Source organism: Pituophis catenifer, unplaced genomic scaffold (assembly GCF_029215685.1).
Source record: "Pituophis catenifer annectens isolate HBS135680 unplaced genomic scaffold, rPitCat1.0.hap2 SCAF_10, whole genome shotgun sequence".
Taxonomy (NCBI): domain Eukaryota; kingdom Metazoa; phylum Chordata; class Lepidosauria; order Squamata; family Colubridae; genus Pituophis; species Pituophis catenifer.
The window spans coordinates 21,932,188-21,959,592 of NW_027256890.1; the positions used below are offsets into that span (position 1 = coordinate 21,932,188).

At 45.7% G+C, this 27,405-nt stretch overlaps 2 protein-coding genes across 4 annotated transcripts; one reads left to right on the top strand and one right to left on the bottom strand.

The window, feature by feature from the left end:
• Positions 1-2,495: 2,495 nt before the first annotated feature.
• Positions 2,496-9,089, bottom strand: CUNH11orf68 (chromosome unknown C11orf68 homolog). Of its 3 annotated transcripts, none has more exons than XM_070950693.1 (2): positions 9,045-9,089; positions 2,496-3,866 (listed from the first exon to the last, which is right to left on the bottom strand). In XM_070950693.1, the coding sequence occupies exon 2, from the start codon at positions 3,849-3,851 to the stop codon at positions 3,114-3,116; it is 738 nt and encodes a 245-aa protein (XP_070806794.1). In that variant the 5' UTR covers positions 3,852-3,866; positions 9,045-9,089; the 3' UTR covers positions 2,496-3,113. The 3 variants fall into 3 exon arrangements, with proteins under 3 accessions (XP_070806794.1, XP_070806793.1, XP_070806795.1); XM_070950692.1 differs by lacking the exon at positions 9,045-9,089 and adding an exon at positions 8,834-9,034; XM_070950694.1 differs by lacking the exon at positions 9,045-9,089 and adding an exon at positions 4,728-4,808.
• Positions 9,090-13,121: 4,032 nt separating this feature from the next.
• On the top strand, positions 13,122-27,325 carry DRAP1 (DR1 associated protein 1). Its single transcript, XM_070950388.1, has 7 exons — positions 13,122-13,270; positions 19,730-19,802; positions 21,396-21,489; positions 22,920-23,042; positions 25,135-25,225; positions 26,059-26,147; positions 27,124-27,325. The coding sequence occupies exons 1-7, from the start codon at positions 13,229-13,231 to the stop codon at positions 27,266-27,268; spliced, it is 657 nt and encodes a 218-aa protein (XP_070806489.1). The 5' UTR covers positions 13,122-13,228; the 3' UTR covers positions 27,269-27,325.
• The last annotated feature ends 80 nt before the right edge of the window (positions 27,326-27,405 follow it).

Here is a 27,405-nt window from a genome sequence, read left to right on the forward strand (position 1 = left end):
CTCAAATTTCCCAGAGTTCCAAGACATTTTTAAATACTGTTAAGTTTGAAAACAAAATTGTTGTCGCCAAAACTTGCCTTTTTTCCTACTAAGCTGGCCCAAATTGTCCCACTTTAAAAAAAAAAGAATTGCAGGATTCCCTTGCCTTTCACAAGGCGGTTTATCATCTTACAGGTAGTCCTCGACTTACGACAGTTTGTTTAGTGACCGTCCGAAGTGACAACGGCACTGAAAAATGTGACTTAGGATCGTTTTTCCACACCGTTGTGGCAATCCCCGAGGGCCGCGTGACCAAAAAAATTCAGACGCTTGGCAACCCGACTCGTATTTACGACGGTCGCACTGCCCCCAGGGTCGTGTGATCCCCTTTTGCGACCGTCTGACTCGGTGGCTAAGACGCCGAGCTTGTCGATCAGAAAGGCCGGCGGTTCGAATCCCTAGGACAGGTCTCCTGCGTGGAGCAGGGGGTTGGACTAGATGTCCTCCAAGGTCCCTTCCGACTCTTGTTACTGTCAATGGCGGAGCCAGATTGACTTAACAAACTGTGGCAAAGCCGTGAAATGGGACACGTTTCATTTAACCCCAGAAGTTTCGTTCTGCTCCTTTGCGGTCGTAACTCGAGGATTACCTGTATAGGACTGAAGAAATGCCCGTTAACGTTTTTTTTGGTAAAGGCACCGAAACTTTTTATCAAGGGTGCCTTTTTGTATAAAGACTCGTTTTTTGTGCCTTATAAAATGCTGTCGCAGCTTTTCTGACTTGCCAGGTTTAAATGCTGGAATCTTTCCCCCCAAAAGTGGGATATGATGTTTTTTTAAAAAAAAACCATTAAATTAATGATTTAAAAAAAAACAAAGGCATGAAATCGGTTCCACCAGAAAAATGGCTGTTTTGGGGGGCTCTGCAACTTGTGTGCTGTGTGTTTGTGTGTTCTTTAGGTCAGCCACAAAACTAAACCAGACAGGGAAAGGACACACAAGTTAAGCCAAATCTTCAGGTTTTTTTTCAGCTGGCTCAGGCACAGTTAAGAAAAAATTAAAAGGGACTTCATTGATGTAACAATGCACTGAATTTTGATTTAAGGAGGGGGGGAATCTGGCTTTGTAGAAGGAAAGCAAGATTCACCTAATGATGCATCTACTAACCACGCTGGTTGGCTTAAACGCAACGCCCGAAGCCAGGGAAAAAAATAAATCGGAAGCGGTATCTGGGCGTCGTGTGTGAATGCAACTGACATCCCAAAAAAGGGATTTAAGCAGCTTTTTTTTTTTCCTGCTTGCCTTCTGCTTTCTGGCTTGAGAGAAAACCCGATTAGGAGAGAGTAGGAAAGTTAAAAGTCAGTTTAGAGGCCAGATGGAGAGTAACAACAGTTGTGGGATTGCGATGGGGAGTCCCACGTGTCAGCCCTGCCAGGGTGCAGAAAAAGGGAGCTGTTGTCGCAACCTTGCTGCCTTCACTTTTTTGTACTGTGCAACATTTTTTTTATTAAAAAAAGGGGGGGGGAAATGGATGTTTAAAATGTAGTTAACCTGCTGTTACTTTTTCAATGTGTTTCTTTGCTTCTAATGTAAATGGACCGTACTTATTTTTGTCTTCTCCTCACTGTAGCAGGTTCTTCTAATAAAGTAAAGCCTCAGCATTGCTACATAGTAAGGTGTGTGTTTCGGCTGAGTGGGTTTCCCCAAAGTTTTACAGGTACTTCTCGACTTGTGACAGTTCAGAATTACAAGAAGAGGGGGGGGAAGTGACTTATGACTGTTTTTCCACACTTATGACCATTACATCATTCCCCCATGGTCATGTGATCAAAATTTAGACAACGGCAACTGGCCTGTATTGATGATGGGTGCAGGGTGCAGGGATCATGTGATCACAAGTGAAGTTAATGGGAATCCAGTGTCACTTAACTGTGTTACTCACAACTGCAGCAATTCACTTAACAATTGTGGCAAGGAAGATTTCCTCCACCAATATGCTTGGTCTTCAACTCTCAGAAGCTGGCTGATTGGTTGAGGAATTCTGGAAGTTGAAGTCCACCCCTCTTAAAGCAGGCTGACTGGGGGATACTGGGAGTGGAAGCCCACCCATCTTAAAGCATGCTGGTTGGGGGATTCTGGGAGCTGAAGTCCACCCCTCTTAAAAATTACCATGCTTGCAAAAAACCCTGCTCTAGAGCTACCTGATTAATATAGCAGAGGCGAGATAGACAAATAGCCCAAATTTCCACTTCAACGTTCAGTTTTTACCCTCTTCCGCCCATTAAAAGCTTATAATTCAAGAATGCTTTATGTTCCCTCCATGCAAAACATCAGGGCCCCCTTTGTTCTCTCTGCTCCTGAAACAGTCAAAGAGCACTTTCTGACGCCAAGGAATTCAGAACTTCCCCCAAACCTTTTGCAACCTGGGTTTCACCCTCCAAGGTGCTTTTTCGAACTTGGGTTCATCTATAAAACTCCAAAAAAAGCAAAACCTTCAGAAAAAGGGGGAGGGTGGGGACGAGTCGAGAATGCCATTTATTTTCAGTCTAGTTTACAGGTGAATGCAGCCAAGAACCACAAAAAAATAAAATAAAATTCAACCACTTCTGAGCAAAAGACCGGAAAGAAAAATTAGCCTACCTCTTTGCCCGGCGTTTCCATTTCACGCCTCCCATCAAAACTTATTTTTCCCCTTTCCTTCTTTGATGCTTCCCTTCGGATTCTGATTATCTCTCCCGTCATCCCAACCTCCCTAGATGGGCAGCAAATCAAATCTTTCTACTGTTGGTCTGCCGAAAAAGATGAGTAGGGATTATTTGTTCTTTTTTTTGCAATAAAAAAAAGCCGATCAGTTCACACAAGGTTGTGCAGCACGCAGTTTTTAGCAGTTTTTAGCAGTTTTTATGAGAAATGCAGATGTCCACCCATGTCACAAAAAAAAAAAACCCCGGGCTCGGCCAGAACGACGCGCCCCGTGACAGAGGCAGAAATCTCATCGACGCAGCCTGCCTGCGTTGGGCAAATCTACCTCCTCTGAGTAAAAGAGAGTCAACGCTGCACGATGGGATTTGTAGTCCCCAGCCTTGGTGCGGTTTCCTCTGCGAGTCTCGCGCGTTCAGGAACGGAGGGGGGGGTTTAAGTCACTTCGCTGTTGCTCACCTTGTTAAGGATACGTGAGCGACGGGGGATGCATTCCAAATCGAACCGGCTTTCGTAAATGGTGGGGCACAGATGCCAGCGATTGTCGCGGTAGATGCCCAGGTAGGTGTAAGCATCGGGCTTGTAGGATAAGAGGCACTTGATCCCCGTGGCCCGGATGACGGAATCGGCCACCAGCACTTCCTCTTCATTGGTGAAGTCGTCGGTGTACACGCAGATCACATGTTTGCGGTCCGAGTCGGGGCAGCAGGGGCTCACTTTGGCCACCCCGACACGCCCTTCGAGGACTGCCCGGGCGATGCCGCACCAAGCGTGGTCCACTTTGAAGCCGCTGTCCAGGTGCATCAGCCACTTGCCGGTCAGGACACGGCGGTTAAGGGCCAGCTCCTTGATGGACTCAAAAGTCACGTGGCGCCCGCTAAGCTGTAAACGTTCCCAATCCTCCTGAAGTCCTACGACGTCACCAGATTCTGGACAGAAGCTGGGGCCGTAGACGGCAATCCAGCCCACCGGCTCAGTGTTGCACTCCGGGTTGCCATAGCGAGAGACGCGGGACGGCTGGTAGGTCTGGAGCCATTCCTCAAATTCAGCCTTGGGGGTCTTGCGGGCATCAAAGACCACCCAGGAGTCCATGTCTGCAGCCATGGCTTCGGCAGCCAGGTCCTCGCTGGCAAAACTCCCATCCTTTCCTGTCTCATCATGCTGGCTAGCCATGGTTCGACAAGGCACCTGAGGGGGGGAAAAAATCAAACCAGTAAGGGATCAAAGCATTTCAGGCCACAGCTGGGAGCCGAGTCTTAAGTCGGCCCCTTGTACAGATAATCCTCAATTTACAACAGCTCGTTTAGTCACCGTTCGAAGTTACAACCGCACCGAAAAAAGGGACTTATAACCGTTGCAGCATCCCCGGGTTCCCCATGATCAAAAATCAAACGTTTGGCAACCGACTCGTATTTATGACGGTTCCAGTGTCTCGGGGGTCACATGACCCCCTTTTATGACCTTCTGACAAGCAAAGTTCGTGGGGAAGCCAGATTCACTTCACAACCGGGTTACTCACTTAACAACTGCAGTGATTCACTTAACAACTGTGGCAAGGAAGGTCGTAAAACGGGGCAAAACTAATTTAAATGTCTCACTTAGCAACAGAAATGTTGGGCTCATTTCTGGCACAGGCACCAAAGACAAATTCCTTGTGTCCAATAAAAAATTCTATTCTATTCTATTCTATTTCTGGTTGCAGTTGGAAGACTACCTGTATTCAGCTTAATCTGGGTTTCCACACTCCTATTTTAAACCAGGTTGCATCCTGAAGTCACTTTCCCCATTTGCTCTTCCCTTGGGAACACTCCCAAGGGGACAGATAATTTCAAAGGCTTCAGCTGGAGACAAAAACATCTTAAAAGCTGCATTCACCCCAGGATCAATCTATAATTGGGCCCACTATGGAATTAGGGGGGGTAAGACCAGGAGACTGAAGTTGTTCAAAAGTGGTGAGCAACTCACAAGGTTCTGTAAATTACAGAAAATGTAGGAGGAGCCATTTCTAGAAAGAAAAGGGGAAAAAAAGTGCCTTGGAACTAGACTTACAGGCTGGACTGATGAAAACTGGAGTTCCAAAATCTCAAGGAGACAGACACCTATTGGCAGAAAGGTGGTAATATTGTAGAAAAATGGGTGCCATTCAAGTGAATGGGCACGAGAGTTTTAGGAGACATAGATAATTCCTAAAGTGTCTTAATTTTAATTTTGTTGTTGTTAGTTGCGAAGTTGTGTCCGACCCATCGCGACCCCATGGACAATGTTCCTCCCTGACCTCTACCATCCTCTGGAGTCCATTTAAGCTCCCGCCGACTGCTTCTGTGACTCCATCCAGCCACCTCGTTCTCTGCCGTCCGTTCTTCTTTTGCCCTCCGTTGTTCCCAGCATTAGGCTCTTCCCCAGTGAGTCTTTCCTTCTCATTAGTATTTGAGTTTAATAGTAACAGTAAAATACCTAAGGTTTTTTAATAATACCGTGTTTCCCCAAAAATAAGACCCTGTCTTATATTTTTTTGAACCCTTAAATAAGCGCTTGGCTTTATTGCCATGCGCTCAAAAGCCCGATAGGGCTTATTATCAGGGGAATGTCTTATTTTGGGGAAAACAGGGTAGTAGTAATGCATAACGACTCCTAATTATACTAAGAATGCCTAAATAATCCAAACAATAGTACTAATAATGTTTAGTGTCCCAATATGCTATCGTATATAGTATATGGTAGTAATCCCTAATCTACTAATAAAAATGCCCAAGGTTTTCCAACAATAATAAATGCCTGAAGTCTTCCAACAATAGTAATAATATTGAGTTTCCTAATAGTAGTAGTAAGTTTTGCCGGCTTTCTCAGTAATAATAGTAATAATGTCTAAAGTCTAGTAATGCTTAGTCTCCCTATAATAAGAGTAATAAATGCCTATACTCCAGTGGTGGGTTGCTACTGGTTCTCCCCGGTTCTTGTGAACCGGTAGTGGAAATTTTGAGTAGTTCGGAGAACCGGTAAATACCACCTCTGCCTGGCCCCGCCCACAATCTATTTGCTGCCTCCCGACTCCCAGCTGATTGGCTAGAAGGAAAAAATCAGGGCTCACTTGACAAAGAAGAGGGGAAAAAACAAGACACTGTAGCTTTGAGAAGCCAAGAAGCCTCCCAACTGATCGTCTAGAACCGATCTGCTCCTTGTAAACTGTTCGGTGGTGGTAGATTGGCAATTGAGGCAAAGCTGCCTGAAACGGTTTCCGATGCTCTCGATGGTGGCAGAGCGGCAATAAACTGTTGAAACTCTTGCCGCGACGCTTCAAAGGGCCGCCCTACAGCTATCAGCGGTAAAAGGCATTGTGGTGGTAGACCGATGCGCTCCAAAAACAAATGGGTAGACCAGTGCAAGCAGTTAAAAGCCTGGTAGACCAGTACCTCTGCTAAATCCTAAATAATTGTTTGGTCCAAAAAACTCACAGTGACTTTGAGATAATCAAACAGACAATGGCTGAAAGCCAGATCTGCTAGAGATGTTTCTCTCAGGCCGACTGAGTCAAAACTGAGGAGAAGGAACAAGGGGCGTGGTCAAAAAACTATGACTCCCCTTGACGTGCCATTTAATTGACCACGCCTACCCAGTCACATGACCATCAAGCCATTCCCCAGTCACATGACCATCAAGCCACGCCCACAGAACCGGTAGTAAAAAAATTTAAAACCCACCCCTGTTATACTCCTAATAGTAACATCTAAGGTTTCTCAATAATATTAACGGTAATAATGTTTAAAGTCTTCTAATAATGCCAAAAGTCTCCCAATAATACTAATAATGCCTAGTGTCCTAATAATTGTAGCAGTACTACAGACTTTCTGAATAATAGCAATATCTAAATAATGGCATTAATACTAATATAGGTAGTCCTCAACTAAAAACCACAATTGAGCCGAAAATTTCTGTTGCTAAGTGAGACAAGTGAGTTTTGTCCCATTTTACAACCTTTCACCTTTAAGTGGATCACTGCACAACATGGTTGCTAAGTGAATCTGACTTCCCCATTGGCAATTTTATATCAATTTAATGTCAATGGATTAAATACATGAAGTCTCCCAACAATAGTAGTAATGCCTAAAATCTCCTAATAATTTATTTATTTATTTATTTATTTTGTCAAGCATGTGTAAGATAACAGATATAAATATAAACATGATTATGAATACATGAAATGGATACGAATAAATGGGGGTAGTGGGACAGGGACGGTAGGCACGTTGGTGCGCTTATGCACGCTTACAATAATAGTAAAGTATTAAATATTATTATTATTATTTACTTTATTCATTAAACATGAAACTCAGTCAACTGAACATTCAAAAATGCATCACAAATACCATTGACTGGTGCTAATCCGTGGTGGGTTGCCCCCGGTTCACACCAGTTCTATAGAACTGGTAGTAAAACCGGCGGGAGGTTCCGCCCACCGACCCCGACATCATCAAAAGAAGAGCGCGCGCGGGCCCGCTGCGAACTGGTAATAAAGGTAAGTAGAACCCACCCCTGGTGCTAATGGTTGATACGGGTTGCTTCCAGCGTCCTAGGTGTCAACAAAGTACCTTCTTAAGATGTACGATGTTCCAAGTAGCGCAGTTTTTTGCAGTTCCGCTGGTGTTATTGCAGGAAGCTGCAATTTGCTGATGTATTTTATAAAATTCTTGGACATGGTACCAAGTGCCCCGATGACAATGGGTATCACTGTTACATGTTTCATCCATAGCCCTATAGTTTTGATGGCCAGGTTGCGATTATTATTATCATCATCATCATTATCATTATCTTTATTAATTAAATATGAAACTCAGTCAACTGAACATTCAGAAATGCATCACAAATACCGACTGGTGCTAATGGTTGATATGGGTTTCTGCCAGCGTCCTAGGGATCAACCAAGTACCTTCTTAAGGTGCACGATGTTCCGAGTAGCACAGGTTTTTTTATTATTATTTTTTATTTTATTTTATTTTATTTTATTTTATTTTATTTTATTTTATTTTATTTTATTTTATTTTATTTTATTTTTATTATTATTATCTTTATTCATTAAATATGAAACTCAGTCAACTGAACATTCAGAAATGCATCACAAATACCACTGACTGGTGCTAATGGTTGATACGGGTTGCTGCCAGCGACCTAGGGATCAACCAAGTACCTTCTTAAGATGTATGATGTTCCAAGTAGCACAGGTTTTTTTTATTATTATTATTATTATTATTATTATTATTATTATTATTATTAATTATTATTGGTTAATCTTTAGTGAGATTCACAGCCTTTTAAGCTGGTTAATAGCTCAGCAGCTCGAGTCCTAACCAAGGACCTAGGAACTGTTAAGGTATCGTCGGAGGATGTAAGCTGTTCCGAGTAAGGTGGTTTTTTGTAGAGTCAAAATGTTCAAGTCCGGCAAATTTAGAATTTCTAAATAGCGGGGTAGCTCCCGCTATTTAGGTATTGCTCCAAGGGCCCCAATTATTATTATTATTATTATTATTATTATTATTATTATTATTATTATTATTATTATTATTTAGGCATTAGTACTATTGTTGGGAGCCTTTAGGCAGTTTTACATTAACTTAATGTTAATGAATTAAATGCATCAGCTCTCCCAAAAATAACACTAATGACTAAAGTCTTCTAATAATAATAATAAAGTATTTAATACTTTATTAATATTATTAGGAGATTGTAGGCATTAAAGTATTAAATATTTCATTATTCTTATTAGACTTTAGGCATTAGTACTATTTTTGGGAGACCTTGAGCCTGGCAAGGTTCGAACTTACTAATTGCAGACAGCTGGAGTTAAATTGCAATGCATTAGTCTGCTGAGCTATCCAGGCTCCTGCATTAAGTTAATGCATTAAATACTTTAATATATTAAGAACAGTTAATATATTAACAGTTATTAAGGCCTCAAATTTACCAGGCACAAGCTTGGGAACATATTTATCACGTCCTTTAAAGTTAAAAATAAACGTAATTTTTTTCCCCTCATTTCTTGTTCCCTCAGAGAAGCCCCCCCCCCCTCTTTCGCTCTCTTGCAGCTCTTGGGCACGAGAAAATTCATATAAAAATTAAATAAAAAACCCCACAGCCAGGGCGGGGATATGGGACCGTCCTACCTTGCAGGGCTGTGGTTGAGGCAAAGCGGTCAAGGGACTCCCACGGCTTTACGGCAAAAATTACGGGATTACGACGGTCGCCATTAATGAGGTCCCATTTCTATACCCACACACACACACACACGTCTATTTTCAGGCCAGCCCACCCCCCTCACCCCAAGCTTAGCACCCCAAACCCGGCTTCGTCTTCCACAACTCGGCCTCACGTTACCGTCGCAACGGCCCGGAGCAAATAGAAGAACGCACGGACACACCCCGGAAGTGGATGGGGGGACTGATATAGCTGTGGGACCGGAAGGCCCTAGGAACGGAAGTGAGGCCTGCGCTACTTTGCCCTCTCTTTTTATTACTTCTAGGCTGTTGCTTTTATTATATTACTTCTATTTCCTCTAAGCATTACTTATGTTGATGCTTCTCATTATTCATTTGCATGTTTAACAATTATCCACTTCGGGCCGAGGATAAAAGAAGGGGAAGAAAGAAGAAGGAGGCCCCGTCAAGCCGGCCGCCGCCATTTTGGCCGCCATTCTCTATGGGCGCTTGAAAGCGTCGGCCACTCTAGGATTTAACACACTCTACCCACGCAACCCATCCGCCTGTTTCCACAGGGAGAGGTGGGAGACACTTCCGTTTTGCGACAGAAGTGACGGAAGAGCGGGATATACGATGATGCAACTCAATGTGTCCCTACTACAGTATAGGAAATGTGAACTTCAACTCCCAGAATTCCCTGGTCACACCACTTAAAGTTGTTATGGTTGGAAATATATGTTTATTATATTATATTATATTATATTATATTATATTATATTATATTATATTATATTATATTATATTATATTATATTATATTATATTATATTATATTATATTATAATATTATATTAATGTAATAATTCCTTATTTCTCTGCTCTGGGCAGAAAAGCAAAAGGCGATAGAACATATCTTCCTGGAATAAATAGTATGAGTAAAAATATAAATATTATATAAGACAATTCTATTATAATAGCACATTCTCACTACCCTAACTTCACACAATAGTTGACTTTAGTTATCAATCACCCCATTTTCTAAAGTCACTGTATTGAAATTAATTTGAATGTGCTAAACACCCCCAAAATATCTAACCTACTTAAAAAATCAGCTAAGCATAATATATTGTGCAAATGCATTCCCTGTCTTTTAACTGATTTTAAGAGTTAATGCCCAAGTTGTAAAAGAAATAGAAAGGAACGATATCACCCAAATACATTAATGATGAAAATGATGTGGCTTGGGACCATCAGGGTGACATGTTAATTAATAAAGGTAGTCCTCAATTTATGACCACAATTGAGCCCAAAATTTCTGCCCTTAAGTGAGACATTGTTAAATGCGATTTTCCCCATGTTATATGACCTTTCTTGCCTCAGTTGTTAAGTGAATCACTGCAGTTGATAAGTTAGTAACCCGGTTGTTAAGTGAACAGGCTTCCCCATTGAGTTTGCTTGTCAGAAGTTCGCAAAAGGGGACACTGCGACTGGTCATAAATATGAACCAGTTGCCAAGCAGCTGAATTTTGATCACATGATCATGGGGATGTTGCAACGGTCGTAAGTGTGAAAATCGGTCATAAATCACTCCAGTGCCATTGTAACTTTGAGCGGTCACTAAATGAACTGTTGTAAGTCAAGGACTACCTGTATAAACGTCTGTAAGTAAACAATATTTCACATTTTCCATGCTGGCTGGAGAATCCTGGAAGGCCACCCCTCCTAAAGCATGCTTCCTGGGAAATTCTGAATGTTGAAGTCCTCCTATCTTAAAGTTGCAAGGTTGGATCAAATCTCACACCAGCTCAAAAGATTTCAAAGATCCAATCAAGATTTGCCCCAAAACCCAAGTTACTCCTCTTGTACAAAACCAACATCTCCAAAAACCTCTTCTCCAAAGTATCTGAGAGTAGGACAAGAAGCAATGGATGGAAACTAATCAAGGAGAGAAACAACCTAGAACGAAAGAGGAATTTCCTGACAGTAAGAAGAATTAACCAGTGGAACAGCTTGCCACCAGAAGTTGTGGGTGCTCCATCACTGGAGGATTTCAAGAGATTGGACAACCGTTTATCCCGTGAGAATGGAGGAGGAGAGCAGGGGGTTGGAATAGAACAGGGATCAGCAACCTGCGGCTCTGGAGCTGCATTTGGCACTTTCACCCCTCTGCTGCGGCTCCCCGTCACACAAAATATGCATCACAACCGCCAATATGCGACACCCGATTTATTGAGCTTTTCAACCCCCAGTAAATTAACCATGGATAAATCCAAGAAAAGTCTCAGAAGAAAACAAAACGTTTAATTCAACTACATATGCTAGTTTTGTGGCCACTCAAGAAATAGTCAGGCACGGGAAGGGTTTTTGTGGCTCCCGGTGTTTTCTTTTCTGTGGGAAACGGGTCCAAATGGCTCTTTTGAGTGTTTAAAGTTGCAGATCCCTGGATTAGAAGACCTCCAAGGCCCAATTCTTATTATTCTGAGGAGGAGGAGGAGAATGGAGGAGGAGAAAGAGAGCAAGGGGTTGGACTGGAAGACCTCCAAGGTCCCTTCAAACTCTTATTATTGAGGAGGAGAAAAAGGAGAACGGAGGAGAAGGAGAATGGAGTTGGAAAGTCCCTTCCAACTCTTATTGAGGAGAAGGAGAATGGAGGAGGAGAGGAAGGGGTTGGTGGCCTGGAAGACCTCCAAGGTCCCAACTTCTATTATTGAGGAGGAGGAGAAAGAGAGCAGAGGGTTAGACTAGAAGACCTCCAAGGTCCCTTCCAACTCTTATTATTCTGAGGAGGAGAAAAAGGAGAATGGAGGAGGAGAAAGAGAGCAGAGGGTTGGACTAGAAGACCTCCAAGGCCCAATTCTTATTATTCTGAGGAGGAGAAAAAGGAGAATGGAGGAGGAGAAAGAGAGCAGAGGGTTGGACTAGAAGACCTCCAAGGTCCCAACTCCTATTACTGAGGAGGAGGAGAAGGAGAGCAGAGGGTTAGACTAGAAGACCTCCAAGGTCCCTTCCAACTCTTATTATTCTGAGGAGGAGAAAAAGGAGAGCAAAGGGTTGGACTAGAAGACCTCCAAGGTCCCAACTCCTATTACTGAGGAGGAGGAGAAAGAGAGCAGAGGGTTAGACTAGAAGACCTCCAAGGTCCCTTCCAACTCTTATTATTCTGAGGAGGAGAAAAAGGAGAATGGAGGAGGAGAAAGAGAGCAGAGGGTTGGACTAGAAGACCTCCAAGGCCCAATTCTTATTATTCTGAGGAGGAGAAAAAGGAGAATGGAGGAGGAGAAAGAGAGCAGAGGGTTGGACTAGAAGACCTCCAAGGTCCCAACTCCTATTACTGAGGAGGAGGAGAAGGAGAGCAGAGGGTTGGACTAGAAGACCTCCAAGGTCCCTTCCAACTCTTATTATTCTGAGGAGGAGAAAAAGGAGAATGGAGGAGGAGAAAGAGAGCAGAGGGTTGGACTAGAAGACCTCCAAGGCCCAATTCTTATTATTCTGAGGAGGAGAAAAAGGAGAATGGAGGAGGAGAGAGAGAGCAGAGGGTTGGACTAGAAGACCTCCAAGGTCCCAACTCCTATTACTGAGGAGGAGGAGAAGGAGAGCAGAGGGTTGGACTAGAAGACCTCCAAGGTCCCTTCCAACTCTTATTATTCTGAGGAGGAGAAAAAGGAGAATGGAGGAGGAGAAAGAGAGCAGAGGGTTGGACTAGAAGACCTCCAAGGCCCAATTCTTATTATTCGGAGGAGGAGAAAAAGGAGAATGGAGGAGGAGGAGGAGGAGGAGGAGAGTAGAGGGTTAGACTAGAAGACCTCCAAGGTCCCTTCAAACTCTTATTACTGAGGAGGAGAAAAAGGAGAGAGGAGAAGGAGAACAAGGAGAGCAAGGGGTTGTTGGACTGGAAGACCTCCAAGGTCCCTTCCAACTCCTATTATTCTGAGGAGGAGGAGGAGGAGAGCAAAGGGTTGGACTAGAAGACCTCCAAGGTCCCTTCCAAGTTCACTCTTGTCATTCTGTCATCAGGACTTCATGCAGGCTTAGGTTTTCCAGACGCTTGCTCCCTAGGGCCCTCTGCACATGCTTAGTGGAGGCATTCCCCCCCCCCACCCCCACCCCCACCCCTTGTCCTTCGCCTGCAGAGGAACGGGATGGGCGCGCGCACCTTCCCCTCCCCTCTTCCCCAACTCCCCTCCCCTCCGCCTCCGCCTTCCTGCGCAGGGAGCCGGGCGGGCGCTAGGACCGCGCGGAGGCGTTGGGGCCCCGGCCCCGGGGCGGCTCCTTCCCAGGCCGCCGCCGCTGCTGGAGCCTCGTCCGGTGCGGGGCTCGCGCGACAGGCCCGGGCGGAGCGGCCGCTGCAGCCGGGACGGGAGCCATGCCGAGCAAGAAGAAGAAATACAACGCCCGCTTCCCTCCGGTGAGCGAGAGCCGCCGCCTCCTCCTCCTCTTCCTCCCCCCTCCCCAGCCCTGGAGAGGGGGGGGCAGGGTAGAATCGGGGGGGGAGGGGGCTGATTGCAACCCGGGGGACCCTCCCCTGCTTTAGCAGCCCCCTCCTCCTTTGGCAGCCCCCTCCCCCGCTTTGCAGCCCCCTTCCCCGCTTTGCAACGCTCTTTTCTCCATTTGCAGCCCCCTCCTCTTTTTGCAGGCCCCCTCCTCCTTTGAAAGCTCCCCCTTCCTCCCCTTTGCGACCCCCTCCTCTTTTTTGCAACCCCCTTCCCCGCTTTGCAACTCTCTCTTCTCCTTTTGCAGCCCCCCTCCTCCTTTTAAAACCCCCCTTCCTCCCCTTTGCGACCCCCTCCTCCTTTTGCAAGCCCCCAACTCCTTTTAAACCCCCCCTTCCTCCCCTTTGCGACCCCCTCCTCCTTTTAAAGCTCCCCTTCCTCCCCTTTGCGACCCCCTCCTCCTTTTAACCCCCCCTTCCTCCCCTTTGCGACCCCCTCCTCCTTTTAAACCCCCCCTTCCTCCCCTTTGCGACCCCCTCCTCCTTTTAACCCCCCTTCCTCCCCTTTGCGACCCCCTCCTCCTTTTAAACCCCCCCCTTCCTCCCCTTTGCGACCCCCTCCTCCTTTTAAACCCCCCCTTCCTCCCCTTTGCGACCCCCCTCCTCCTTTTTAAGCTCCCCTTCCTCCCCTTTGCGACCCCCTCCTCTTTTTTGCAACCCCCTTCCCCGCTTTGCAACTCTCTCTTCTCCTTTTGAAGCCCCCTCCTCCTTTTAAACCCCCCCCTTCCCCTTTGCGACCCCCCTCCTCCTTTTGCAAGCCCCCTCCTCCTTTTAAAACCCCCCTTCCTCCCCTTTGCGACCCCCTCCTCTTTTTTGCAACCCCCTTCCCCGCTTTGCAACTCTCTCTTCTCCTTTTGCAGCCCCCCTCCTCCTTTGAAAGCCTCCCCCTTCCTCCTTTTCCAATCCCCCTCCTCCTTTGAAAGCCCCCCCTTTGCAACCCCCTCCTCTTTTTGCATCTCCCTCCTGCTTTAGCGACCCCCCCTCTGCAGCTTTGCATCCCCTTCTCCCCCTTTGCAACTCACTCTCCTTTTTTTGCAGCCCCCCTCCTCCTTTTAAAAGCCCCTCTTCCCCCCCTTGCATCCCCTTCCTCTTTTTGCAATCCCCTTTGCAGACCCTTCCTCCTCCCTTTGCAACTCCCCTCCTCCTTTTAAACCCCCCTCTGTCTCCCCTTTTAAAGCCCCCTCCCCTCCTCTTACCAGCCCTTCTCCTTCTGCAGCCCCCTCCTCTGTTACAGCCCCTTTTCCGCCTCTGCAACCCCCTCCTCCTCTTGCAACCCCCTTCCCCCTCCCTTTGCATCTGCCTCCCCCCTTCCCCTCATCTTGCAGCCCCTCCCCATCTTTGCAGCCCCCTGCCCCTCTTTCCGGGATGCCCCTTTTTGCATCCAGCAATCCGCCCCCCCCCCCACTTCCGCTTCTCCAGAATGATGAGCCCCTTCCCCATTGTGCTTCCTTGGGATGGGGGTCCTGAAAGCCAAGCCCCTTCCTCCTCCTCTTCCCCAATCTTGCAACCATCCTTGCTGCAACAGCTGTTTCCTGCCTCCATCTCTGGGTTTTAAGCCCCCAACCCCCAACTTTGCAGAAACAGATGTTGGGGACTCTTTTGCAATGGGGAGAGGAAGACCCCCCCTTGCCCCCTTCCTCCAGACCAAGCTGAGCATTGGCTGCTCCCCTCCACCCCCCAAAATGAAGGGTCTTCCCAGCTCTGGCAAAGCCATAAATTGGATTATTGTCTGTATTGTAGGTTAAACGATGGTTTATGGGCTTCAGGATAGCATATATAGGAAGCTTTGGGCACTGCCAGATGTGCTATTGGGTAACTCCTGTCATTTCCTAGACAGCAATAGCATCGGTCAGTCTGGCTGAGGATTATGGGCGTTGCAGCCTGCGATGGCGAGGAGAGATTATAAGGTTGATTGCCCAGCACTATTAAAAGTATCAAATTATTCTGATCATTTTCACCTTACTTAGGACATCGTCTTCTCAGTATCCTTACAATAATATTTTTATTTTGCTATGTGTTAGGATACTAAAAAATATTTTGAGTTTTTAAATATATATCTTTTTAATCGTTCTACCACCCAATTACCATTTCTTGCTGGTTCTATAGATAGTCCTCAACTTATAACAATTCATTTATCATTACAATAATATTTTTATTTTGCTTGTGTATTAGGACGCTAAAAATATTTTGGGGTTACCCCTTGAGTTTTTAAAAATATATCTTTTTAATCATTCTACCACCCATTTCTTGCTGATTCTATAGGTAGTCCTCAACTTATAACAATTCATTTAGTGACTGTTCGGATTTAACAATGGCACTGGAAAAAAGTGACTTATTATGACCGTTTTTCACACTTACGGCCAATATAGCATCCCCATGGTCACATAATCAAAATTCAGACACTTGTCTACTGACTCGCATTTATGACGGTTGTGGTATCCCAGGGTCACGTCATCTCCTTTGGTGACTTGACAAGCAAGGTCAATAGGGATTCATTTAACAACCATGTTACTAACTGAACAACTGCAGTGCTTCACTTAACAACTGTAGCAAGGAAGTTGGTAAAATGGGAGCACAACTCACTTAACCCCTGTCTCGCTTAGCAACCTAAATTTTGAGCTCGGTCGTAAGTCAAGGACTATCTGCATTGCGATTTAGTGCGTTTGTATTTCCAATTGCTTAAAAGGAGCACCTCATTTTATGTTCTTTTTTCTCCAATTGGAAAACTTTTATTTCCCCATCCTTAAAAGATGCCATGACGGCTGTGTATTAAAACTATGATTTGTTTTAGCTCTGGTTTATTACAGGAACTTGAATTTCTTGGGGTTCAGACTGAACTACAGTCCCATGATGGCGAACCTATGGCCCGCGTGCCACATTTGGCACGTGGATCCGTATCAGTGGGCACGCGAGCTCAGCTCCGCCAGTTGATTTTCGGGCCTTCCAGGCCATTGGCAAACAGGCCATTTCTGGCCTCTGGAGGGCCTCCGGGGGGGGGGGGGGTGTTTGAGGAAGGCCATTTTTGCCCTCCCCAGGCTCCTAGAAAGGCTCTGGAGCCTGGGAAGAGCAAAAAACGGGCCTACCGCGCCATCTCGTGCCAAAAGCAGAGGGAGCTGCATGTGTGTGTGGGGGTCACATGCGCATGCGTGGGGGGCATTGAATTATGCGTGTGGGCACGCGTGCAGGCGCCCCCCCCCGCGCTCCCCCCCGCTTTTGGCACGCGACGGCAAAAAAGTTAGCCATCACTGAACTAGTCCATAATAGGGTTGATTGGTGGTTTAGCTGTCACGCCGAGCTAAACATTCGGTTTGTCAATCGTGGTTCATGGCAGAGGGCATCGTGCCATTGACCGAGTTGTGGTTAAGTCAACAAACCTAGATTAACCCATGGTTCTTTTAGAGAGATCTCGGCTCTTCTTCATACAATCTGGTTTTTTTTTTTTTCTCTCTTCGTGTTTGTTCATCTGCCTTTGTTTACACTTCGCCTTAAAATAAATGCACTTGTGGTATCTCTGAACAGCCTTGTTGCATGTTAATTTCCCCCCCCCCCCCTGTTTTTATTCACCGAAAACATTCCAATATTAGCTTTTTACACCTCGGTTTTCTGGAGGTATAAAAAGAATTATTATTTTTTCCTTCTAGTTGATGTCTGTGAAGATTCTCAGTCATCCATATTTTACAGTTGTATGAAAAGCGGTTTTTATTTTTGACAAGGCAACTCGGCTGATTTTTTTTTCATCTAGTTGGTATTACAGGCAGTCCTTGACTTATGACCACAACGGAACCCAAATTGGTTGCTAAGCGAGACCTTTGTTCAGTGAATTTTGTCCTGTTTTACCACCTTTCTTGCTGCAGGTTGTTAAGTGAATTGCTGTGGTGGTTAAATTAGCAACACGGTTGTTGAGTGAATCTGGATTTGGCTTAGCAAAAGGTCATAAAAGGGACACAGCAATGGTCGTAAGTATGAACCAGTTGCTAAGTGTCTGAATTTTGATCCCGTGAGCATGGGGATGCTGCGAAGGTTGTAACTCTGAAAAACGGTCGTAAGTCTAATTTTCTGTGCCGTTGTAACTTTGAATGGTCACTAAATGAACTGTTGTAAGTCGAGGACTTTCAATAGTGACTTTTCAAAAAAAAAAAAATTCAGGGCAGTAGGAAGCCTTAACCACCTGCTTTCAATTTCTAGCTATTTCAAATAATTTCTATAACAATGGAGTCAGTCCGGTTGCGTGATTCCCTTTGGCGACCCAGCGGGGGGAAGCCAGACTCCCTTAACAACGGTGTCTTCCTCACTTAACGACTGCCGTGATTCGCTTAACGAGTGTGGCAAGAAAAGTCGTAAAATGAGGCAAACTCACTTGACAATGATCTCGCTGAGCGACAGGGAAATTTTGGGCTCCATTGTGGGCCGTAATTCGAGGACTAAATGTAATTACATTATATTTGGCTCTGCTGTCGACAGTTGTAGCCGGATTTCCAATTTTGAGCATAGCAAAAAACGGTAGACAAGGTTGAAAAAATTTAAAAAAAAATAAAAATAAATAAAGTTTATTTTGAGATTAAATAGAAATAGAAACCAAAATCAGGGAAGAGAAAGAAGGGAGAAGAGAGGTGAAAAGAGACATAAATGAGTGACTTTTCAATTTTTTTTCAGGGCCTTAACCTTCTGCTTTATCTTTCTAAGTTATTTCAAACCATTTCTATAACAACGGTCATCATAACCTCAAATCAGAGTTTCGTTATTTATTTTTTCTCCAGCCTCAAGGACAAATTCCAGAAACCGTTTCTGAATAGAAAAAAAAAACACCAAGATTATTTCTTCTCTTTTAATTAAAGTCAATTTTGCCATCTCTGCCACCTCCGTCGCCTTTATCATCCGTTCCTCGATTGTGGGACTCAGATACAGAAGGGACCTTGTAGGTCATCTAGTCCAACCCCCCGGCCCAAATCAGTTAGTCTTCCCATCGTTGTGCATACAGATAGTCCTTGACTTACGATCACAATTAAGCCCAACATTTATGTTGTTGAGACAGTCGTTAAGTGACTTTTGCCCCATTTCCCGACCTTTCTTGCTACCGTCGCTAAGCGAATCACTGCAGCTGTGACGTTAAGTCACACGGTTGTAAAGTGAATCCAGCTTCCCCATTAACTTTGCTGGTCAGAAAGTCACAAAAAAGGGGATCGGGTGATCCCCCCCCCCCGGGGACACTGCCACCATCATAAATATGAGTCAGTTGCCATATTTTGAATTTTAGTTGCGTGACCATGGGGATGCTGCTAATGGTCGTTAAGTGTGAGTAATGGTCCTACGTTTACTTTTTTCAGTGCCATTGTAACTTTGCCTATTCAAGTTGTTTATTTTTTTTACAAACGTATCGACGAGTGAACAGCGTGGCATCTGAGTGTCATACATTCTAATACGAATAAAACTAGTAGAATTAATCATAGTTATTACATGATTCAATCAACTTAATTTTGTTGTTGGTTGCGAAGTCATGTCCGACCCATCACGACTCCATAGATAACGTTCCTCCAGGCCTTCCTGTCCTGTACCATCCTCTGGAGTCCATTGAAGCTCACGCCGACTGCTTCGGTGACTCCATCCAGCCACTTCGTTCTCTGCCGTCCCCTTCTCCTTTTGCCCTCCATCGTTCCCAGCATTCGGCTGTTCTCCAGGGAGTCCTTCCTTCTTTCTCATTCGGTGGCCAAAGGATTTGAGTTTCCTCTTCAGGATCTGGCCTTCTAAAGAGCAGTCAGGGTTGATCTCCTCTAGGACTGACCGGTTGGATGGCCTTGCAGTCCAAGGGACTCACAGCAGTCTTTTCCAGCACCAAAGGCTTCCATTCGTAAAATGGGTCAAAACTCACTTAACAAACGTCTCCTTAACGATGGAAATGTTGGGGGTGCAATTGTGGTCGTAACTCGAGGACTCCCTGTATTCTGAAGCTTGTTTATACTGTAAGGTAAAAGGTAAAGGTTCCCATCGCACATATGTGCTAGTCGTTCCCGAGTCTAGGGGGCGCTGCTCATCTCTATTTCAAAGCCGAAGAGCCAGTGCTGTCTGAAGACGTCTCCGTGGTCATGTGGCCGGCATGACTCAACGCCAAAGGTGCACGGAAAACGCTGTTCCCTTCCCACCAAAGGTGGTCCCTGTTTTTCTACTTGCATTTTTTAACCTGCTTTCGAACGACTAAGTTGGCAGAAGCTGGGACAAGACACGGGAGCTCACCCCATTAGGCGGCACTCGGGATTCGAACCGCTGAACTGCCGACTGTTTATACTGTAGGACCAGTCAATAAAACGTTTCTCTCTCGTCTCCCCATCCTTCTCTCCCTCCCTCTCTCCCTCCTCCTCCCCCCCCCCTTACATTTGAAAGGCTCGAATCAAGAAGATCATGCAGACGGATGAAGAAATTGGCAAAGTGGCTGCTGCAGTCCCGGTGATCATTTGTATCCTCTTTCTCCTGCCTGTGGGGTGGGGGTGGGGGTGGGGGGTCTTCTCTGTTCTGGAACTGCAGACATTCTAGGACGTTGGGATTCTTGGTGCTCGCCGAGCTCGATGTTTTTTTCTTGCAAACGTTTCATGACCCAACTAAGTAACATCATCAGTGCTAGAAGGGAGTGGGGATTAAGGAGGAGGTGGAGGAGATGATGATGATGATGATGTGATTGTCAGCGTCTCACCGCTGGCATAGAGAGGAGAGAGATAAGCCCTGAACTTTTGCCTGCTAAATCCCTTTGAAGCCCGGTCATCGTGAAAATGAGGAGGGGGGGAGACATTCCTGTGAAATGACGAGACAAGAAGTCAGTGGAGTGACTTGGAAGATAGCCAATGAGAAGCAGATAATTGGGGATCGGAAAGGGAGAGATTGGGGGGGCAAAAGGTCAGTCTTGTCCGCATCGAGTCATGATCCGGTTGCTGTGCTCAATTAAAGAAGAAGATTTCCTTAAAGATTGGCAGTTTGGAAATTCATTTATTATGAGATAGCATCGAAGTCTGACAGTGATATTATTGTAGGGTCTTTGATGCTCTCTGAGCTTGGTTGCTTCCTTGTAGACATTTCATGACCCAACTAGGTAACATCATCAGTGCTAGAAAGGAATGGGGATTGTGGAGTGGAGAGGGAGGAGGAGGAAGAAGGAAAGGAGGAGGAGGAGGAAGAAGAGGAGGAGGAGAAGGAGAAGAGAATTTTGATCATGATCTTCTGAAATTTTGGAGGAAGAGAAGGAGGAGAAGGAGAAGAGAATTTTGATCAAGATCTTCTGAAATTTGGGAGGAGGAGGAGGAGAAGAAGAAGAAAAAAGAGAAGAAGAAGAAATTATTATTATTATTATTAGGTCTTTGATGCTCTCTGACCTTGGTCATTTCCTTGCAGAACTTTCAGGACCCAACTAAGTAACATCATCAGTCAGGGGTGAAATCTACTTACCTTCCCTACTGGTGCGGAAGGCGCGCTCCGCGTGTGCGCATCATGTGTGCGCTTTGACCCTCTGCGCATGCACAGAAGGTCAAAAACAGGTTACTTCCTGGTTAAAATCAGGAAGTAACAACATCCGGGTGAGTGGATGGAGCCTTGCGCTGCCACCGCTACCAGTTCTCCGAACCATGCGCCGCTACCAGTTCGGGCGAATCGGTAGCATTTCACCCCTGTCATCAGTGCTAAAAGAGAATGAGGACGACAACTGTGAGTTTTTTTGGTTTCCTTTCAGCTGTTTCACAACCCAACTAGGTAACATCCTCAGTGCTAGAAGGGGAATGGAGTTTGCAAGACCTTCCATGACCCAACTAGGTAACACATCGTCATTCAGGCGTGAAAGGAGGAAGGAGACCTCTAAGCCGAGCTTGGATGTTTTTCCTACAGACATTTCACGACCCAATTGGGTAACGTCATCGGTGCTCGTAGACCGCAAACCCTCCTCCTCCTCTTTTAGTACTGATGACGTTACCTAGATGGTAAAGAAGACATTATTTAAAATCGTCTTGATTTGATTGGAAGGGGGGGGAATCTTGGGATCGTTCTTGCTCTTAACTCCGATCCGCAGCGCGAGCACTGGAGCTGTTCCTGGAATCCCTGCTGAAGACCGCCTGCCACGTCACCCAATCCAGGAACGCCAAAACGATGACAACGTCCCACCTGTGAGTGCCCTGTTTCCCCAAAAATAAGACCTCCCCTGATAATAAGCCCAATCGGGCTTTTGAGAGTATGCGCTAATATCCCCCTCGAAAATAAGCCCTCCCTGAAAATATTTAACTGCATGTACAGCCGCCATTTCCTCTGGTTAGGGTTAGGGAGACAGAGCTGGAAATCAGGTAAGACGGCAAGAGGAACCCCGTCTTGCTCCATGTGCCCCAAAATAATAAGACCTCCCCGAAAATAAGGCCCAAGCGCTTATTTCGGGGTTCAAAAAAATATAAGACAGGGTCTTATTTTCGGGGAAACACGGTATTGGCTGCCAGGTTCCCCTCTCCTCTTCTCAGGACGGAGCCTTCTTGCTCATCAGAACGGCTGCCACGGTGATGGTAGGCCTTGCTGAGCTCCCAAGGACTGGAATATCACAGGGGTGTCTCCCTTCTTTATAATCATGAGGACTAGAATCTTGCCTGAGGCTTTGCAGAAGAACGGCACTTGGTTTGGTTGTAGAGGCGACGCGTGGCATTTTTCGAACGAGGCGACCCATGCTGTTTTTCTCAAAAGTGTCCCATCTCCAGAATTAAGTATAAGTATATACGGTACTTATAAGTATAAGCCGCAGAAATTTGGGGCTCAAATGCAGTCGTAAGTGGAGAACTATTTATGATGTATTTATGATGACTGTGCTTTATGATTTATAACTTATATCTTTTATGTACGTTGAGAGCTTAAGCACCAAAGACAAATTCCTTGCGTGTCCAATCAAACTTGGCCAATAAAAGAATTCTGTTCTATTCTATTCTATTCATTCTAATTCTATTCTATTCTAATTCTATTCTATTCTCTATTCTCTATTTTATTCTATTTTCTATTCTATTTTCTATTCTTTCTAATTCTATTCATTCTAATTCTATTCTATTCTCTATTCTCTATTTTATTCTATTTTCTATTCTATTCTGTTTTCTATTCATTCTAATTCTATTCTATTCTCTATTCTATTCTCCATTCTCTATTTTATTCTATTCTCTATTCTATTCTGTTTTCTTTCTAATTCTATTCATTTGAATTCTAATTCTATTCTATTCGCTCTATTCTCTATTCTATTTTATTCTATTTTCTATTCTATTCTGTTTTCTATTCTTTCTAATTGCATTGTATTCATTCTAATTCTAATTCTATTTATTCTATTCTATTTCCTGTATTCTCTATTCTATTATTCTATTTTCTATTCTATTCCATTCCCTGTAATAAATAATAAATAAATGAGTTGGAACTTCACCGATTCAGATGGCTTCCTGAGGGAATCCCCAACCCTTAGCCCTCCCCCAAAACCAGGAGCCGATCTCTCCAGATTCAAAAACGAAAGCCTAACCTTTCTCACGTCGCCAGGTTGGGGCAGGCCAATCCAGGTAACCCCGCGGTGTGAATTTTGCAGGAAACAATGCATAGAACAGGAGCAGCAGTTTGATTTCCTGAAGGACCTGGTGGCTTCGGTGCCCGATATGCAAGGCGACGCCGAGGACAACCACATGGAAGCGGGAGAGAAGGTTTCCCGTCGGTAGGTCACGAAAATCAACCCGAAAAGATCTGTCGATCCCGGAACGCCTTCAAGCGAGATGGGGGAATATCGATAGTCCTTGACTTACAAGCAGAGGTGGGCTGCTGAGGGTTCGCAAGGGTTCGGGAGAATCTCTAGCTAAGATTCTGTGCAGTTCGGAGAACCCCCAAATCCCACTCCTGGCTGGCCCCGCCTGCCCCGCCCCTCCCAGGAGTCCCCACATGGCCCGTTTTGGATGCAGATAAGTGCAGAGTGCACGCGGAGGCTCGGGGAGGGTGAAAAACGGGCCTACTGGAAGTTCGGGCCTGTTTCCGGCCTCCAGAGGGCCTCCGGAGCCTGGGGAGGCCATTTTCACCTTCCCGGAGGCTCAAGAAAAGCCTCCGGAGCCCGGGGAGGGCAAAAACACAGTCCCCCCCCACCGTGGTGCAGGAGGCTGACTAGGCCACGCCCACCATGCAGCCAGGCAGAGTACCCCTTGCTACAATTTTTGAAGCCCATCCCTGCTTACAAGCGTTCGTTTTTAGTGACGTTTTTAGTGACCGAAATTACGAGTGAAACCCCCCCCCCGACTCATTCATTTCATTACGAGTGAAAACCCCCCCCCCCGGTTTTCACACCTCGCTGCATACCCGCGATAAAAAAATTCAGACCGTTGGCGATTGACTTGTATTTATGACGGTTGCAGTGTCGCGGGGTCACGAGATCCCCTTTTTGCAAGAAGCAAAAATCAAGGGAGAAGCCAAATTCACTTCACAGCCGTGGGACTAAACCTAACAACCGCAATATTCACTTAGCCCCCGTGGCAAGAAAGGTGGTAAAACTTGGCAAACTCACTTAACGTTTATGTCGGGGTTCTAAGTAACACCCCCCAACGAAAGAAGACTCCGAGGCTTGAAGTTCCTCAAAGTTCCATTTTATTAGAGATGTCCTATTGGCACATCTGGGAAAAGCCGAATCTGAAAGCTTCCGGGTTTTCCCCACCCAAAGAAAAGTCCTAGTCCCTTCCCCTGCACTCATATGTCCATCACATGGTCCAATCAATGCACTGTCCCAATTGGAGATGCCTCCCAGTCACGCCACTCCAGGTTCAGGGCAGGATGTCCTTGACTCTCAGAGAAAGGAATGTTGTTTTGGCTACATATCACCCTATCTCTGTACAATCCCCCCCTCCCAGTTTCCCACAGCAGTAAACGTGGCAGGCCTGAAGATTCAATGTAACAGACGGCTTCCAGGTCTGACAGTTTGTCTCTCTTAGCAACAGAAATTTGGGGCTCCATTGCCGTAAGCCGAGGACTACCTGTATTAAATTAAATTCAACGTGGGAGGCTGGAAGGGATCCGCGTGAAAGTTTTGGATGGAAGATGTTGCTGAATTGGCTTGCGACTTGTTAAAAGTCCCATCACTTGAGACTTTCAAGAAGAGACTGGACTGCCATCTGTCTGGAATGGTGTAGGGCCGTGATGGTGAACCTATGGCCACGCGTGTCAAAGATGGCATGCATAGCCATATCAGTGGGCACACGAGCTCAGCTCAGAAGTAGGGAAACAGGCTGTTTCCTGCCTCCGGAGGGCCTCGGGGGTGGTGGGGAAGGCCCGTTTTTTGCTCTCCCCAGCCTCCAGAGCCTTTCTAGGAGTCACTTAACGACCGTGGCAAAAGAGGTCGTAAAATCAGGCATGATTCACTTAAGAATGGCAGTGACTCACTTAATGGTGGGGAAAGAGGTCGTAAAATCAGGCATGATTCACTTAAGAATGGCAGTGACTCACTTAATGGTGGGGAAAGAGGTCGTAAAATCAGGCATGATTCAGCTAAGAATTCCAGTGACTCACTTAACAACCATGGCAAAAGAGGTCGTAAAATCAGGCACGATTCAGCTAAGAATTCCAGTGACTCACTTAACAACCGTGGCAAAAGAGGTCTTAAAATCAGGCATGATTCACCAAACAATTCGCCTTGTTTAGCAGTGGAAATCCAGGTCCCAATTGTGGCCATAAGCTGAGGACTACCTATAATAAAAACCAAACCACTGTTCCACCTTTTTTTTTTTTTTTTTTAAATAAAAGATTATTTTTTTCCCCCTCTTCTGCCGCAGGGGCAGGAAACCTGGCAGCGGGCGAAGGAACGGCGGCACGGCAGGGAAAGGAAAAGATCCGAAGCAATCCGGCACAGACTCGGAACAGGACGTAAGTTGGGGGCCAAACGTGGCATTTTCTCACGAGTAGCTGTCGTGCAATGCAATTGAAGACTTTAATTCCTGGGTCAGACCGATGATGCAAGGAGCATTATGGGAAAATAAGAAATTACTCTGGGTCCCTTTGCTGAAATTTTCTCTGAAATGATACAGGCAGTCAGACAGACAGAGTTGGAAGGGACCTTGGAGGTCATCTAGTCCAACCCCCTGCCACCCAAGCAGGAGACCCTACACCATTTCGTGGTGACCAAAACTGGACGCAGGATTCTAGGTGTGGCCTTACTAAGGCTTTATAGAGTGGTTTAGTACCTCCCTTGATCTTTATTGCATCCCTCTGTTAATGCAATTTAGGATTGTGTTGGCTTTTTTGGCTGTCTCCAGACGCTGTGGAGCCCAACATTTATCTTGCTAAGTGAGAAACGTGCTCAGTGAGTTTTTTTCCCATTTTATGACTTTCCTTTTCAGCATCTGCTAAGGGACTCACTGCCGTTGTTAAATTAGTAACACGGCTATTAAGCGAATCTGATTTCCTTGTTGACTTTGCTTGTCAAGGTCGCAAAAGGGGATCCCATGAACCGTCATAAATACGAATCCGTTGCCAAGCCTCTGAATTTGTGATCACGTGACCGTGGGGGGGGGGAGACCGGTCGTAAGTGTGAAACAACGGTCCTAAGTCCCTTTTTTTTTTTCCAGTGCCGTTGTAACTTTGAATGGTCACTAAATGAACGGTTGTAAGTCGAGGACGACCTGTCTAGAGGGGGTTGGAGTAGAAGACCTCACAGGTCTCTTCTTCCAACTCTTTGTTATTCTGTTCGTTTTTGACAGGACGATTCGGAAGAGAGTGAAAGCAACGGAGAAGAGGAAGCTTTGCCGACGATCCCGTCTACACAACCAGCTCCTACACATCTCGCTCCGTAATTCATATTTTCTTATTTTTCTCTCTTTCTTCCATACCGTTTTTTGGAAGACCTGTGGGTGTTTGGGACAAGGAGAAAGCCCTCGACCTATTTTTTTTTATTTTATTTTTTTATTTGATTTATATGCCGCCCTTCTCCGGAGACTCAGGGCGGCTTACAATGCTTTAAGCAATAGCCTTCATTCTTTTGTATATTTTATACAAAGTCAGCTTATTGCCCCCACAAACTGGGTCCTCATTTCACCTACCTTAGAAAGGATGGAAGGCTGAGTCAACCTTGAGCCTTGGAGAGATTCGAACCAGCAGAAATTGCAGGCAGCTGTGTTAATAACAGGGTGCACTAAACCCCTGTACTATCAAGGCTCTTGACCTATGACCCTGATCGAGCCCAACAATTTATGTTGCTAAGCGAGACACTTGTTAAGTGACTTCTAGCCCATTACATAACCTTTCTGGCCATAAAGCAGGACTAGAATTCGCCATCTCCTGGTGATTTGCCCAATGTCTTCTAGCCTAAGGCGGGCTAGAACTCACAGTCTCCTGGTGATTGGCCCAATGTCTTCTAGCCTAAGGCGGGCTAGAACTCACAGTCTCCTGGTGATTGGCCCAATGTCTTCTAGCCTAAGGCGGGACTAGAACTCAACGTCTCCTGGTGATTGGCTCAATGTCCTCTAGCCTAAGGCGGGACTAGAACTCACCGTCTCCTGGTGATTGGTCCAAAGTCACTCATTCGGGTTTTCCTGCCTTAAGGCCGAACTAGAACTTACAAGTCTCCTGGTCATTGACCCAAAGTCATCCATCCGGCTTTCCTTCCTAAGGCGGGACTAGAACTCACAGTCTCCCACTTTCTTAACCCTAGCGCCTTCTCCGCTAGACCAAATGGCTCTTTTAATAATAATTGCACAAATATATCTCCAATTTTCAGCTTGTGGCGCCTAAAAACGCGGCTGATTTCTTCTCTCTTCTTCCTACAGAGCTCCTGCACCCTACCTCCATTTTACAGCCCCTCCCGTATCCGCTACCCCCCTTGCCTGTACCGGCTCCAACAGGAACAGTCCCCGTTGCACTTCCGCCTGCGTCGCTCGCGCCAGTCCAGGCAGGAGAAGAGGAAGATTATGACTCTTAACCTCCCCCCCCTCTCCGTTTCCGTTTTCACTGCTGCCATTTGGGATGGGAGGGTGGGGTGGGGGGTTGAGGGGGGGAATCACAGGGGGTTTGAAAGGGGCTGTTCTTAAATTTATTAAAAAAGAGGAAAA

Coding starts and splice junctions, on each gene's coding strand:
- DRAP1 (XM_070950388.1), top strand. CDS start 13,229: ATGCCGAGCAAGAAGAAGAAATACAACGCCCGCTTCCCTCCG. Junction 13,271..19,729: donor ACAACGCCCGCTTCCCTCCG/GTGAGCGAGAGC, acceptor TACATTTGAAAG/GCTCGAATCAAGAAGATCAT. Junction 25,226..26,058: donor GCACAGACTCGGAACAGGAC/GTAAGTTGGGGG, acceptor CGTTTTTGACAG/GACGATTCGGAAGAGAGTGA.
- CUNH11orf68 (XM_070950693.1), bottom strand. CDS start 3,851: ATGGCTAGCCAGCATGATGAGACAGGAAAGGATGGGAGTTTTGCCAGC.